Source organism: Miniopterus schreibersii, assembly GCF_964146895.1.
Source record: "Miniopterus schreibersii genome assembly, chromosome: 2".
Taxonomy (NCBI): Eukaryota; Metazoa; Chordata; class Mammalia; order Chiroptera; family Miniopteridae; genus Miniopterus; species Miniopterus schreibersii.
The window spans coordinates 27409276-27423850 of NC_138102.1; the positions used below are offsets into that span (position 1 = coordinate 27409276).

The window sequence follows — 14575 nt, forward strand, 5'->3', positions numbered from 1 at the left end:
TCATTGTATGACCTTCAACAATAACCTAACCTTTCTTTCTGAGTCTCTTTACTCTTTGAAAGTGATTGGTATTCTGGTAATTTTCCTTTTCGCTCTATATGATTTATTTTTTTTGGAAAAGGTACTCAAACTCAGTTACTGATAAATACAGCTTTCTCACGAGAATGAGAGTGCTCAGTTCAGTACACCCTTCAGGAAGAAGCATGGTGGTATGTGTGTTTGAAATCTCCATTATTCAGCTTACTGAAACTGTCCTCACTGCTGATAGACCTCATGCTACTGGCATATTTTAGGTAAAAGTATTTAGTAGTAGTCCTTCCAGCCCTCATGTGGGGAAAGAGAAAAACATATGAATGAGAAATGTGAGGCTACTTATAGAAGGAACAGACTGTTTGGAAAGTGCTTCAGTTTCGTGATGATTTGGGGTTGGTTTGTCCATTCTAGGCTCTCCCATTGATCAATCATTTGTTATTGGCAGGTGATTCTGACAAGCGGCATGCCAGCGACTTTGCCCTGTGGAAGGCAGCTAAACCCCAGGAGATATTTTGGCCCTCTCCTTGGGGAAACGGAAGACCTGGCTGGCATATCGAATGTTCTACCATCTCAAGGTAAGGAAGGTTTTCCTGGACTCGGTGCGTTTGTGCTGTGAAAGCGGTAGCAATGCCTTACATGGTCAGTAGAGGGCGCAGGCGGGGCAAGTTTGGTCTCCGTACCAGTGCAGACGAAGCAGGTAGTTTGCGAAGAAAGCTTAGCGCTCAGATGGGACCGGCTGTAAGAAGGGAAGCAAAACGAAAACATGGCCTGTTTCTCTTTCCATCAGCACTTGTTCTTTTTGGTAGGAAAGGCTGCTTTATGGTTCAGTTTTTGATTTCCCACCATCTACGAACCAGCTCCAGGTCGCCTTCATCTCTGTGCAGAGGTGGGTTTAGGCAGCACCCTGCAGCTGAGGGCCTGGGCGAGGGCAGAGCCCCTCAGAGACAGGGAACTGAACCACCTTCCTCGTACCTGCTCTCTCAGTCCACAGACCCTCACCCTCAAAGCTGGATCAGATCCCATGGAGTGTCACCCCCAGTGTCCACGTGTCTGGCTCCTCAGCCTTCGACCTGCCCTTCCCACCCTCTCTTCACCTCGGGCAGCACGATGCTCAGGATGCTTCTGTCTTGGGCATCTCCGTAAACACAGGCCCTCCTCTGATCCTCATCCCCTCCAGCAACCCTCTTTTTTGTTTGCTTCTCTCATCACCATCTACATGTCACCATGCTACTGGCTGACTCCTGTCTCCTGAGGTCACTGGTAACCTGGTCAGTAACAGGCAGCCTGATGCCCCTGCTTTTTCTTGGCCTCTGGGAAACAACTCTTTTGCTCCTGGCATCTCTGCTGGGGCCTCCTCCACCTTCTGTTAGATCTCCTCTGCAGACTGTTCCTTCGGCACTCCCATGGTTCTGCTTGTGGCCACATGCCCCCTCTGTATGTGTGTGTCCTGTCCTGTCTCTTTTCACTTAGTCTGTCATGGGAATTCCCTTGTGTCAGTTCTCTGAGCTCTTCATCATTTGTCTCTCGGCTCCGTGGGGCTGTATTGTATAGCTTAACCATTGTTCATTTACCCAGTACCTGTGGAGGGGCATTTAGGTGTTCCCAATATTTTGCTCTTACAAATACCTGCAGTGAATAACCTTGTGTATGTATTTCCTGTTTCTGGAGGCGAGAGTTTTCAAGTATCATATTAACTCATAGATTTTGATATATTTTGATGTATTTCAGTTTATTGCAGATATTTATTATAATAAAATTTTAAAAATATATATTTTTATTGTTCACAGTATTAAAGATGTCCCCCATTTACCCCCCCACTTACCCCCCTCTACCCAGCCCCTATCCCCCCAGGCCTTCACCACACTATTGTCAGTGTCTGTGGGCTATGCATATAAGTATGTAAATTCTTTGGTTTATCTCTGTATCCCCCCAGCTATGTCATTCTGTTCCTTGCCTCCATGCCTCGGGTCTTATTTTGTTGGTCAATTCATTTTGCTTATCAGATTATAATAATTTTTTTTACAGTGGAGTTATAAGTTTTTAAAATCAGAAACATAAAGTATGCTTAAGGTAAACATTGCAAACTACTAGCTACACCAAAAATTTTCAGATCAACCAACCCAGTCACCCTCAATTGGTTGTTGTATGTGGTGCCATTTTCTGGCTGGGTATAAACGTACACGTTAGTAGGGGTAATTGCCTCCTATAAGAGCACTCTGCCCCATGTACCGACCCCACACTGGTTTCATTTTCAGCCCCACGTAGATGGAAAAGCCTCGTCCTCCATGACCTGTCATCTAGGTTGTGTTCATTCTGGTTAAGACCCAGAAAGCATTCTTCCTTTCCACCACATCCCCCCTTGCTGCCCTCACCTTTGATGATTTCTATGTGGCCCATCTAGAAACACACCCAGGAATTCCACATCAAACTCTCGTGTTACTATGAAGCATGCGACTAACTTTTCATCGAAAACAAACAATGTCCAGCTCACAGTCATACACAAATAGATAACCACTTATATGTATTTATAAATACTTGTTGGTTTAAGAGCAATGTGAGATATACATTGGATTGTAAAAAACAAAACGCTATTTTTAGATTCAATTAGTTACTTTAACACAGGTAGAAACCATTAATAAATTTTAAATCTAATGTTACCATTAAGTATTTTATTTTGTTGAAATCTAAATAATGAAAATAGACTTTTATTCCTTCTCAGCTTTCTCTTACTTTAAAATAGGTCTAATGTACAGGAAAGAATAGAGACTAATATAATGAACACTGTGGACCCACAGTTTAGATTTATTAAATCTTACCATCATATTTGCTTCGGATCTTTGTAAAAATGAATAACATTACAAAGGAGGTCCCTTATGCTCTCCTACTCAATCTTGGTCCCTCCCACCACACACTGTTCTTCAGAGCATTTGAATTTCAAGGACTGTAAGATTCTCTAACGCCCATCGCTGAGGATGTACAATAATAGACGACCCGAGGAGCCACAGCAAGTGTCTCTGCCACCACTTAGCTAAAATGTGGCTGGTACAGGTGCGGGTTTTTCTGGAGCTCCAGGAGCCAGTAGAAGAATCAATCTTCAGCAGGAAGGAACCTCAGGGAGGCTGTGGCACCTTTGAAAATGTCTATTTTGAACCATTTTTTAAAAATGCACAACTGTCTGCACCCCAGCCTCGCTGTCTGCTGGGGGAGGTGGCCTCATCACCCCAGCCCCCACAAACCAGGATTTCCACTGCACTGACTGTTGTGTTTTTAATTGATTTTTGCATATTTAATAGATTTGGAAGCAGCGCTAATGAACCTGGATTGTTCACGCTGGTACGGGTAATTTTCGCAGGCGGTCTGCTGAGAGTTGCACAGCTTTGAGTGGTCTGGCCAGTTGCACTGTCCCTTTAGCCTGCTTAGTTATAGTGTGCAGTTTTGTAGGGCATGAGGCTTTCCAGGATGTATAGCATCATAGCAGAAATGCCAACAGCTGAAGTGCATTGATTTGAATTCTGTTACCTCGTTTATCAAATATGAACGCTAAATAGTTAAATTTTTAAAAACCACATTAAAAATTCTCTTAATTTCATAGTTCTGTCTCTCTTGTTAAAGTTGGAAAACCACTAAACTTTTGGAAGTAAGAAAAGGTAATTTTGTAAGTTTTTCAAAAACCATATATCTGAAGCAAAGATAATTAAATTTTTTTACTAGTTGGAAAAGCTTTGAATTAGGGATTTTTATGAATTGAGTGTCCTTAGTAGGAGGGAAAGTTGTGGATGAGGGGTTTTATGAAGTAAAAACAGGATTTAGGTTTCTGTTTTCATTAGTTAAATTTTGACATATACTGATTTAAAATTGAGATCTATTTAATTTATTCCTTGCAACAAAGGCTGGAAAGGTTAAATATAAGACATGGTTTGGAGAAATGTGTTGTTTGGTTGAATTAATTCACAGCTCTGTGCTGTGTCTTGCAGTTTGGTGTTTGGAAGTCAACTGGATATCCACTCAGGTGGGATAGACCTCGCTTTTCCGCATCATGAAAATGAAATCGCACAATGTGAGGTCTTTCATCAGTGCCAGCAATGGGGAAACTATTTTCTACATTCTGGTAAGTAGTGACTTCAGATTAATTTGTTCTATTTCATTTCTGTCAATTTCATCTTTTTGGTGAAACAGCTACATTTGGAAATGCATAGATCAGTTAAAATAGGTCAAGAAACAGAGTTGTCTCCTAAACTGCTTTTGAATTTCAGTCATTTGGACATGAACTTCCTTGGATGGGAATGAGCCTGCCTTTTTGGAACTGAAATATGAATGAGAAGGGTATTGAAAAGCTTTTACAATGCAGTTCAATATAAGTTTCTTTCTAATACAACTATTAAGGAATTTGAAACAGTGTGATGTAATCATTGTTAGGAATGTGCCAATTTTGAGTTATGATGTTGTCCCCATATGTATCTATCATCTTCTAGTACCACTGTCTCTCATTTCACTGTTCAAAAACTATAGTTGGTTAACACCAGCCATCTTCTCAGAAGCAGACTGTGAAATAAGCAGCATCTTTGAGCATAGCAGTTTTGGAATTTCCTTTGATGCACGGGAAGATTCATAACACAGGTCATACGGCAATGATGAACTGGCTTTATTACCTTTTTAGAATGGACAGCTAAGGTATTTGGGGTGAAGAAAGATAAAGGGTGTTTGGTAGTAATAGGGTTGGGAGATGCAGATAATCAATGTCTAAAACACAGTGCATTAACAAATACCATTTCTGTAAGTCCTTGAATTAAGGAAATTAGGTTTGTCCAGTGTTAAATGCAGAGACACTCCAGCTTTATAACATGCAGGAGGCTGCTTACTTAAAGTCTGGAGTAAGGGTTCACTTGGGTTTTCTTCGAGGCAGTAAACTGATGGCTGCTTGCCCCAAGGTGCACTTACTGCAGTGTCTCCTTTACCCTCGAGCTGTCCTGGTGTCATTCCCGCCCTCACGGTGTGTGCTCTCAGAGTGCCCCGGGAACAAGCTTCTCCATTCTCTGCAATGACTGACTCATTTCTGTACTGCCCTAAAGGAGCCTGAAAAGAAACAAACCTGGACGAATTGCTGTGGACGGCATAGGAGCTCTCCAGTGTTCCACTCCATTTCCCTGGGTAGAACTGGGCAGTCGCCTAATCCACCTTATTTCTGCCAGTGATGTGCCTTGCTGGCCAGATTCCCTAAGTAGAAGGACAAAAGCCTGACGATCCCTGGTTCCATATTTTACTTCCACCGTATTACTGCCTGGGAAGTTAGAGCCTGATCCCTCTGCAGACACTGCATCAGTTAGTGCTCTTGAGGAGTTACGGTTTGCTATGAACACTATGAAATGCAGGGTGCCCTTCAGGGAGGGATCAAAAAGGTAGCTCAGCAGTACTAACACTGACGCCTCTTCAGCCTGTCAGGTAATGACAAGGTGTTGGTGTCCATAAAACAGCAGGTCTTGTTTACCTTTAAATGTGTGGATGGCAAAGGGGTTTTGTTGCTGTGTTTTATTGTGACTTTTGCCATCTGTTAAGTACTGAACTCTTCTCCATTCCACTGTGAGACTGTTTGTTACTTTGTTTTATACCCCACATGAGTGACACCATATGGTTCTTGTCGTTTTCCGTCTGACTTAGTTCACTTAGTGTGGTGCTCTCATGATCCATCCATGTTACTGCAAATGGCAGTATTTTATCACTTTTATGGCAGAGTCACATTCTGCTGTATATAGGTACCACGTCTTCTCTATCCAGTCATACAGTGAAGGACACTTGTGTTGTTTCCATGGCTTGGCCACCGTGAATAATGCTGTAATGAACATAGGGATATATGTGTCTTTACATTAATACTTTTTTTTCTGAAATAAATGGATGGAAGACAGAGTTCATTAGTCAGATGTATTGTTTTCCAGATATTGTCAACTTTAAAAAATTTTAATTGTGCTCGGTGTACCTGACACGTTATATAGTATTGCATAGTCAAGGTGACATTTCTTTTTGGAAGCTACATTTTAACCAGTTCTCAGAACTCCTGTCAGAAAAAGCTGAAGAATCTTGTTAGGATAGGAGAGGCCCTCCCTTGGAAGTGAACCTTGTAAAATACAGCCCAGGAAGAATTCCAGGCTCCCACTGAGAAGTTCCCGACATGGGTTTGGTTTCCCTCTGGCCTTTCACATCCATGGGGGTGAAATAATGCCAAGGTCTTGATAAGTCTGGGAAATCCACTTGCAACAGAAAATCTAATTGCTCAGTCCCAGAGACCCGCAAGCCCTACCCTGCAGTTCTGAACATCTGCAAACAGCTTTTATTACCCGGTGCCTGGTTTGTAAAACCAGAGATTTGTCATGTCTTCAGGTGTTGAGTCAGTTAAATCGTTGTTTCTAAGTTACAGGAAAGGGGAAAGTGTGAGCTGTTTCTGAGTGTCACGGTTCACCTGTTCTTGTCTGAGCTCTGAGTCGGCAGTGGTTCCTGTCCATCGCCCGCTGTGGTGCTGGGTGTACCTGACACCCTCGAACCGGCATAGCTGCGGGCTCCATCTTCCTGGAGGGCTGACTGTGGGTGAAGATTTGGGGAAATCTTATATCCACATATACGTGGGTATTTGCATATTGGAGAACACAGCATTTATTGTTTCCTTCGTGTTCCTGGGCAGCTGCATCGAGCGCTGGGGCTCAGGCACCTGTTGGAGAAACTTCCCCGTCTTCCCCTCTACAGATGGGACGGAGCATCCCCCTCTTCCCACCCAGTGCAGATGAATTTGTTTTTGTTTCAGGACATTTGCATGTGAAAGGCAAAGAAGAAAAAATGTCCAAATCACTGAAAAACTACATTACTATTAAGGTAATGTGCTCCGTGGCGCCTGGCTGCTGCCCGCTTGCTGAACCTGTTTCAGGCGCATGCATAGATGCCACCGCACCTCTGAGTCCGTTTCCCTGCCCCCTTTCCCCGCGGCCCTGAGGGGCTTCTCCTGCTTCCAGGGTCTAAATTACCCTTTTTTTTGTCTCGGAAGTTCACAGTGGTATTTCTCTGTTTCCCGGTCTCTCTTCCCTCCGTTTTCTGCCGGCTTTTTTGTTGGACTTTGGCCTCCTTTTGCACTGCAAGATTCATACCTCCTTCTTCCCTCTTCTGTTTATAACAATTTTATCTTTTGAATTACATTTTCTGGATCCCTTCCTCCCTTTTTTGCCCCCCATCCCGTCCCCCCACCAGCCTCCTATCTGGCGCAGCTTGGGGTTGGTTGGTTTGCGTTTTGCTGCTTGCTGGCTTCTTGCCTACCTGAGACCTCGCGCTGCGCTGCGGAAACGCAGACTGCAGTGTGGATTTCCTTACCAGTGGCAAACCGGCGCACCAGCAGAGCACTGGGACAGGTTTGATCTGCCTTTGTCTTTGGGTCTGTAATGCCCAACGTAGTTGACAGGGATAGTAATCAGACCTTCATCACCTAAATACCCAACCGCTGAAGCGATTCCCACCAGATTTAGAATAAACCAAAAGGGGAGTGCTCCTCACAAAATAATCTTTATGTACTTTCCATTAATAGAAATTTCTAATATTATCTTATACAAACTTTCAAACATACAGAAAAGTTAAAAGAAATACTCATATACTCACCATAGATTCAAGAGTTATTATTTTGCTGTATTTGCTACTTTTTCTATATTTGTCAGAACAGTGACTGTATTTGTCTGTGTGTAGGTGTGTGTGTGAGGATTAACAGCGGGACAGAGGCCGAGCCACCTCAGATGGTCAGTGAAGGCCAGGGGACTGGATTGTGCAGGAGCGGGAGACTGGCCTTTAGGCCAGTGGCAGTTAGGACAGCGTGGCTGCCAGCCCAGGTGCTGCCGGAGACCTGTTTCCAGGAGGCAGACCTTGTCTAACCCTGCTGGTGTGCCCAGCTGTCCCCTTAGTGTAAGTTCCTGCACCAAAGCCAGCATGCAGCCAGAGCAGGTGCTCCCAGTCTGGCTTGTTTCTAAACAGCGTCCCTAAACCCCCACCAAGGAGCCACCTGACCAGACTTGGCACAGGGTCCTGGCCAGGTGTTTTCTCCCAGCTGTTGCATGCTGGGTCACTGTTGCTGAGGGGAGGACAGAGATACCACTGAACAAGTAGGGGTGGTCAGATGTGCAGAAGCGCTGAGAATATCTCCGTTTACTCACTGAGAATCCTTGACAAAGGAGCAGGATGGTTCTGGTTTTTACTCAGACTCCCTGTTGTCAAAGTCCTACCCCAGCCTGTTTTCCCTTGGTGCCCAGCACTGGCTAGTCAGGGGCACAGTCACTGTGGGTGGCCCTGGCAGGGCTGAGCAGAGCCCCAGTGTCTTTCTTGGGGCCACACTGGAGCCCATCGTGAGGCTGGGCCCTTTCCCCCAGCTTCCCTCACCCCGTGCCGTAGCCCTTTAAAGTCATGCAGAACTTCCCACTGACCACCACGGACAGGTTTTGCTGAACATTGTGCTGTCTTAATGATTTCTCCCAAGTTTCTCCATGTTACCCTTTCTAATGTGGAAATTTTAACTTCTTTATGTAGACATTGTGGTAATAACCTATAGGATGATACAAGTTGGGTTTTTATTTTACTTATGTTTAGTCAGATGCAGGATGGTTTATTCTTCAAGAAACACGAGTGTGGGGCCCGCGTCAAGCTCAGGGCCTCAGAGCCTGGTCGTTGGAATGAGCTGGGCCTCCGCTCCTCAGTCCAACCCTGAGCGTGCACCTTGCTTGTTCGGACATTATCATGGCCAAGCTTTCTGGTCAGTCTCCGTCCTGCTCCTGGGACCCTGTCCCTCACACAGCCGGGAGCTGTGTGTCCCTCCTCCCTGCGCCCCTTCCTGCGCGCAATCCCTCTGTGCTTCCCGGACTGCTGGTGACCTCTGGTTGTCCCTGTCCTCTCATGACGGGTGAGAAAACTGTGTCATGGTAAAGAGCTCTGAAGGCCAACAGCAGAGCAGGTTCCTGCTGTGCCTGCGTGGAGCGGGATCCCCAGGTGAACGGGCCTCTTCTCTCGGCCTTTCCCACAGACCCAGGGACAGAACGTGGACAGTCATCAGGGAAATGGCAGGACAGAGTGCTAAGAGTGAGCTTGGAAACAAAGCAAAGCTTTGCATAAACATTCCCGATTTCTCGGTGTGTGAGACAGCTCATGTCACTGCAGTAAATAATACAGTCTCGAGTGATGCATGTGGCAGACAAGCACTACAGCCCCGCTTCTCCCGCAGGACTTCCTGAGGACGTTTTCCCCCGATGCCTTCCGGCTCTTCTGCATGCGGAGCGGCTACAGGTCAGGTGAGCTGCGCAGCAAGGCCGGGGGGTGATGGCCACGGCATCTACTCGTGCATAGCTCAGGAAAGGCTATTCCGACTGTGTGGCAAATACCAAAATACCAGCTGGGGGACTAAGCAGTCTCGTTAGTGTGGCTGCTTTCATCCTCTAAGGTTTAGGCTCTGAAAGTAAGCCCGAGGAAGCATTATACCAGCACTTGGCCAGAAGATTCCAGAAGCTTATGGAGGCGCCATGGGTTTTTCAGTCAGTCCTCCCCGTCTGCCCCCCACTTCTCCCTCTCTGTGGGGTCTGGACAAGTCGGGACCCCAGAGTGCCCTCCACTCTCTGCATCATGAACAGAATTGGACTGGCTGTCCTCACACAGGGACTGTGTGTGGGACCCCAAGATGGGGTCCCACCCAGGGTAGGCAGTCCCCGCTGTGCTGCACTGCTGTGTGCTGCTCTGGGGAGTTGTCTAGTGCCGTGACCCCAGGGCCACAGGTCACTTCTTCACCCTGGAAGGCCAGGTCTAGGGACGCCTGGCACTGCACTGACTTGACCACGGCGATAGCAGTATGGCCACCTGTATCTGCAGCACTGCAGGAGGAGCTGGTGCCCTTTAGGGGCAGGCGGGCTCCTCACCTTGTGCACCGGGCACGACTGTGTGACCAGGGAGGCCAGATTGGGGTGATGCAGTCATAAGCCAAGAACATCTGGGCCACCAGAAGCTGCAAGAGAGAAGGAAGGACCCTCCCTAGAGCCTCTGGAAAGAGCATGGCTCTGCTGACCTTTGATTCCAGTCATTTTTACCTCTAGAACTGCAAAAGAATAAATTGCTGTTTTGAACCCCCAGATCCGTGGTACTGAGGCACGATACCCCAGGACATTAACCTCCACCACTTGGGGAGTAGCCCACCCACTTCCACCACTCTGGCTGTGCCTTTTGTGGGGGCCTGGACATGGATGTCCAGTGGCTCAGGTGGGCTGGCCCCCAGGGAGCATGTGTTCTTAAATATCTTCATATAAACACTGAGTCTGATGTCTAATCCTCTCTCCCTCTCCTGAAGTATTGAGCCCAGAGCCCTCATGGCACCAGCTGGTCTTTGAGCTGCTTCAGGTACCCGAGTGGATGTTTCCCAGTTCCCAGAGTCAGCTGTCTGTCCATCTGTCAGCGGGAATGAGCTCCCTCAGCCAAAATGTACTGGGAGAGGTTTTCCATGTTTCTTCCAAGGTGGTGAGACACCTGAGTCAGGACAGACTGGTGCTCTGCGTGGTCCAGGCCTCAAGGAGGTGCGGGGTAGGGAGCAGCTGTGTCCTTTCTCCACTGCTGGGTTTCCGGAGTGGTGTGAGGATGGCCTTGCGAAGAAACTCTGGGTCTGCCAGGTGTTGGCACGTTCAGCGGGCACCCCAGGTAACCACCTCCCCCCTCCTCAGCCGTCGACTACAGCGACAGTACCATGCTGGAAGCACAGCACCTCCTCCGGGCGGTGGCCGCGTTCGTCGAGGATGCTCGGGCCTACATGAAGGGGCAGCTGGTGTGCGGCCCCATCAGGGAAGACGTGCTGTGGGAGAGGTGGGTGCTATCCCAGGATCTGCCCACAGAGCCCTGGGCCCTGAGCAGGGGCTGCCTACGGGGAAGTGAGGCTTTTGGAGACTAAGGCCACTTACTCAGGAGTGCTGGCGTGAAGGTCCTTCTGGCTCTGTGGCCTTGGGCAAGCTTGCCGTTCCACTGGGTGTGAAATGAGGGGGCCCTGCCTGTGGGTGGCTGTAAAGGTTGTAAGTAGCACATGTGCCTGGATGGATTTTCCCGCTGGTATTTATTAGTGTGTAACAAACAGGGGCCCTTGTCACCACGAGGGCGCAGGCCAGAGGGAAGAGAGGGCTCCAGGGGCTTTGCCTCTGCAGTTCAACACTCTGGCCCTGATGTGGACGCCGCTTCTCCCAATGGCCAGAACTGGTCCCAGAGCCCACCCAGCTGCAGGGTGGCCCAGCCCCAGTCCTTCCCCATGCCTGGAGAGGGGGGAATCCAAAGGACGTGGGGCTAAGACCAGTGAAGATGGGCAGCAGGGAGTTAGATGTGGAGGTAAAGCCTTGGAGGCGTCAGTGACAGGTGGTGGGTGTGCAGGTGAGAACATGCAGAGTGAGAGAAGGGGGCTGAGGGGACCTGACAGTGCCACAGGAAACGGGGACCTGAAGTGCGCGAGAGGAGGAAGGCCAAGGGGACCTGAGATTCCTTGTGGGCTGGGAAGGGAAGGAGAGGATGACTATCATGGAGACTGCTCTTGAGGGGTCTGCCAGTGGAGGAAAGGAGATAGAGGCCTGCTACCAGGGAGCAGTGGGACACAAGCCTGCAGGTGCCTGAGGGGAGGCCACCTGCTGCGGGCTGGGTCCAGGGAGTGAGTGACGAGGTGGTTTCTCCTCTCCAAGGCTCAGCCACACCAAGGCTGCTGTGAAGGCCGCCTTGGCCGACGACTTTGACACGCCCCAGGCGGTGGATGCTGTCATGGAGCTCATTCGCCAGGGGAACAGACAGCTGAAGGTGGTTACTAAGGTAACTCCAAGGACACAGCCACAAAGCAGGGGCTTTGTTTGGCTGTTTTTTCCTCATAGGAAAGGAGCAGATGCCATCTACCCAACTCCCTCTGGTAACCACCTCCCACAGCTGGTGGCTTCCAGGCCTCTCTAACCTTCCCTTACGTTCCTGAAGCTGTTTTCACCCCACATGTCCCTGCCCTGGTGGCCCTGCAAGAGACAGCCACCTCCCAGAGCCCAGAGCAGTAGATATGGGTATAAGTGGGGCACAGGGAGGCCCCAGAACACTGAGAGCTGACCTTCCATGGCTGCTAGTACAGGAGCATGTCACTCTTCTGCTTGCTCTGAGGAACCTGAGTTTGCTGCTAAAACATGGAATAGGGCAGGAAGCCCTATGCTGGAACCCTGACTGCCCTTCTCTGGGCATTGGTGTCAATCCCACTCATGAGGCTCTGCCCTCATGACCCAGTCACCTCCCAAAGGCCCCATCTCCTAATACCACCGTCACCCTGGGGCAGTGGATGAATCTGGTTATCAATGTATGAATCTGGGGGGACACAAGCGTTCAGACCATAACACATCCCCATATTCCGGATGGGTGAACTCGGATGCAGGATTAAGTTACTGCCCCGCGGTCATCTGGCTTGCTAGTGAGTGGCAGCTCCAGGAGTTAGTCCAGTGTCTCCTGCCAGGGCTTGTCCCATGGAGGTGAGACAGGCAGAAATGACTGTGAGGTCTCTGCTCTGTTACACTGAGTGTCCTTTGCTTTTAAAGATCCTTCTTTGTGTAATGTCACAGGAACCTGGTAGTCCTAGGAGTCCTGCTGTGTTCGGCTCCATCATCTCCTATATTGAGCAGTTTTTTGAGACTGTTGGAATTTCTCTGGCAGAACGACGGCAGGTACACCTCTTTTCAGTCTCAGTTGTGGAATATTTACTAGCTAGTCCAATAAGGACCGTTTCCCCCTTTTTAATGGAAAGGGGGAAACGGTCCTTATTGGCTTAGTGGTTGAGCGTAAACCTATGAACCTGGAAGTCACAGTTCAATTCCAGGTCAGGGCACATGCTGATTGTGGACTTGATCCTCAGAGAGAGAGAGCAGTTTAAATCCCATTTGACCTATTGAAATTTCTCTAGCTGTGCACTGAGAACTATCCAGTGAAAACATTGTGTGTCATGTAGTATGTCTACGTTGTTTTAAATACTTGGTTAAAGTGAACAGATTTGGTTTCATTGGTCAATAAGGCTTAGACTTCCAGACTCTGCCTAGTGAACTAGATGATAATGAAGCGTCTTTAGATATTAGCACATCCGTGAAGCAGCTGCGCCCAGCCTGTCAGTGTGAGTTCGGGATTGAAGCCAGCTCTAGGCCTCGCCCCTGAGATTACTCCGAGGCCTGTGGTAGGTGCCCTGAATGGCATCAGAGAGCTCTGCCTGGGTGAGACAGACATTAAGGAGAGGAGTAGAGACTTGCCAACAGCCTGGAACTTCACAGCCTCTCTTCCCAGGCTGGCCAAGAGTTCCCCACAGCGCCGAGAATGCATGCTGGATGGGCTTAGTGCAGAACTCACCACCCCATCAGCTGGGCAGGGCCGTCTGGGCTGTTGCCAGGATCTCTCTGGTTACACCACTCCACCTGGGTGCAGTTTATTTCAGGGGACAGCAACTCAGCCACTCTGCACAGTGTGGTGGAGGAGCTGGTCCGATTCCGGCTCAAGGTCCGGCAGTTCGCCTTGGCCACGGGAGAGGCTACCAGGGAGGCCCGGCGGCAGCAGCTCCTAGAGAGGCAGCCCCTGCTGGAAGCATGTGATACCCTGCGCCAGGACCTTGCTGCATATGGCATCAGTATTAAGGTGAGCCACTGCCACCAAGGCCCAGTGACAATGGGGATGACCACCAAGATGCTGTGTAAATAGCTGGCATCACGCAAACATGGGGGTGTCAAAGCTCAGACATCCCCTGTGCTAATGCTGCTTGTGAGCACAGAAACCCACCCTGTGACAAGTAGGAAGGGATGGAGTCAGAGCCAGGAGGGACACTGAGGGTGGGGGGACCTGGGAGATGGTCAGAGTCAGAACCTGGAGGGACACTGAGGCCCAGGGGCATGTGCACTCGAGGACTTGGGTGGACACAGGAGCAGACCTGTGTTCTTGCTCAGTCCCCTTTCCTGCTCCAGTGGCCCTGCCCCAGCCTGCCAATGGAAGGCAGCAGCGTGACTGTTTCTAAGTGTCCAGCTGCTTCCTTTCATGCAGCCCAGACCAGTGGAAGCATCAGGGTGTAGGCAGTGCGTCCTGTCACTGTGAGCCCTAACTATCTCACCCACTTAATCCTTGAGCTGAGTGAGCCTGCTAAGCCAGGACCCTTTTCCTCCCCAACCCCCAGGACAGGAGCAGCACATCCACATGGGAACTGCTGGGTCAGAGGTCAGAAGACCACAAACCTGGGAGCTGAGGATGCGTGAAGTGGAACCACAGGCTCACAATGCGGTTCTACGCTTATGTCACTATAGAAGCTTTACATTAAAGTTTTCCATTGTGGCTATTTAGTCAACATTAAAATAAATCAAACCAATATCATCCTATTGGTGTGTCAGTAACTATGTCTAAATAATGGATTTTTTTATAGTACCAACAGCCACAGACTCGAGTGCAGCTTAATCAGCCAACATTATCACCTGTGATATAACCCAGCCAGCCTGTGTCCATGAGCCAGAGCCCAGGATGTAAGTCCTAAATG

The 14575-nt window shown here is 48.7% G+C and overlaps 1 protein-coding gene across 2 annotated transcripts in view; it reads left to right on the forward strand.

The window, feature by feature from the left end:
* Positions 1–14420, forward strand: part of CARS2 (cysteinyl-tRNA synthetase 2, mitochondrial) — a 31550-nt gene extending 17130 nt beyond the window's left edge. For both annotated transcript variants that reach the window (XM_081127581.1, XM_081127582.1), the window contains 9 exons: positions 479–608; positions 4008–4141; positions 6824–6891; positions 9266–9332; positions 10743–10881; positions 11736–11859; positions 12639–12740; positions 13486–13692; positions 14222–14420. In XM_081127581.1, coding sequence (XP_080983707.1) covers positions 479–608; positions 4008–4141; positions 6824–6891; positions 9266–9332; positions 10743–10881; positions 11736–11859; positions 12639–12740; positions 13486–13692; positions 14222–14290 — 1040 coding nt within the window. In that variant the 3' untranslated portion in view covers positions 14291–14420. The remainder of the gene's footprint in view (positions 1–478; positions 609–4007; positions 4142–6823; positions 6892–9265; positions 9333–10742; positions 10882–11735; positions 11860–12638; positions 12741–13485; positions 13693–14221) is intronic.
* Positions 14421–14575: the final 155 nt, after the last annotated feature.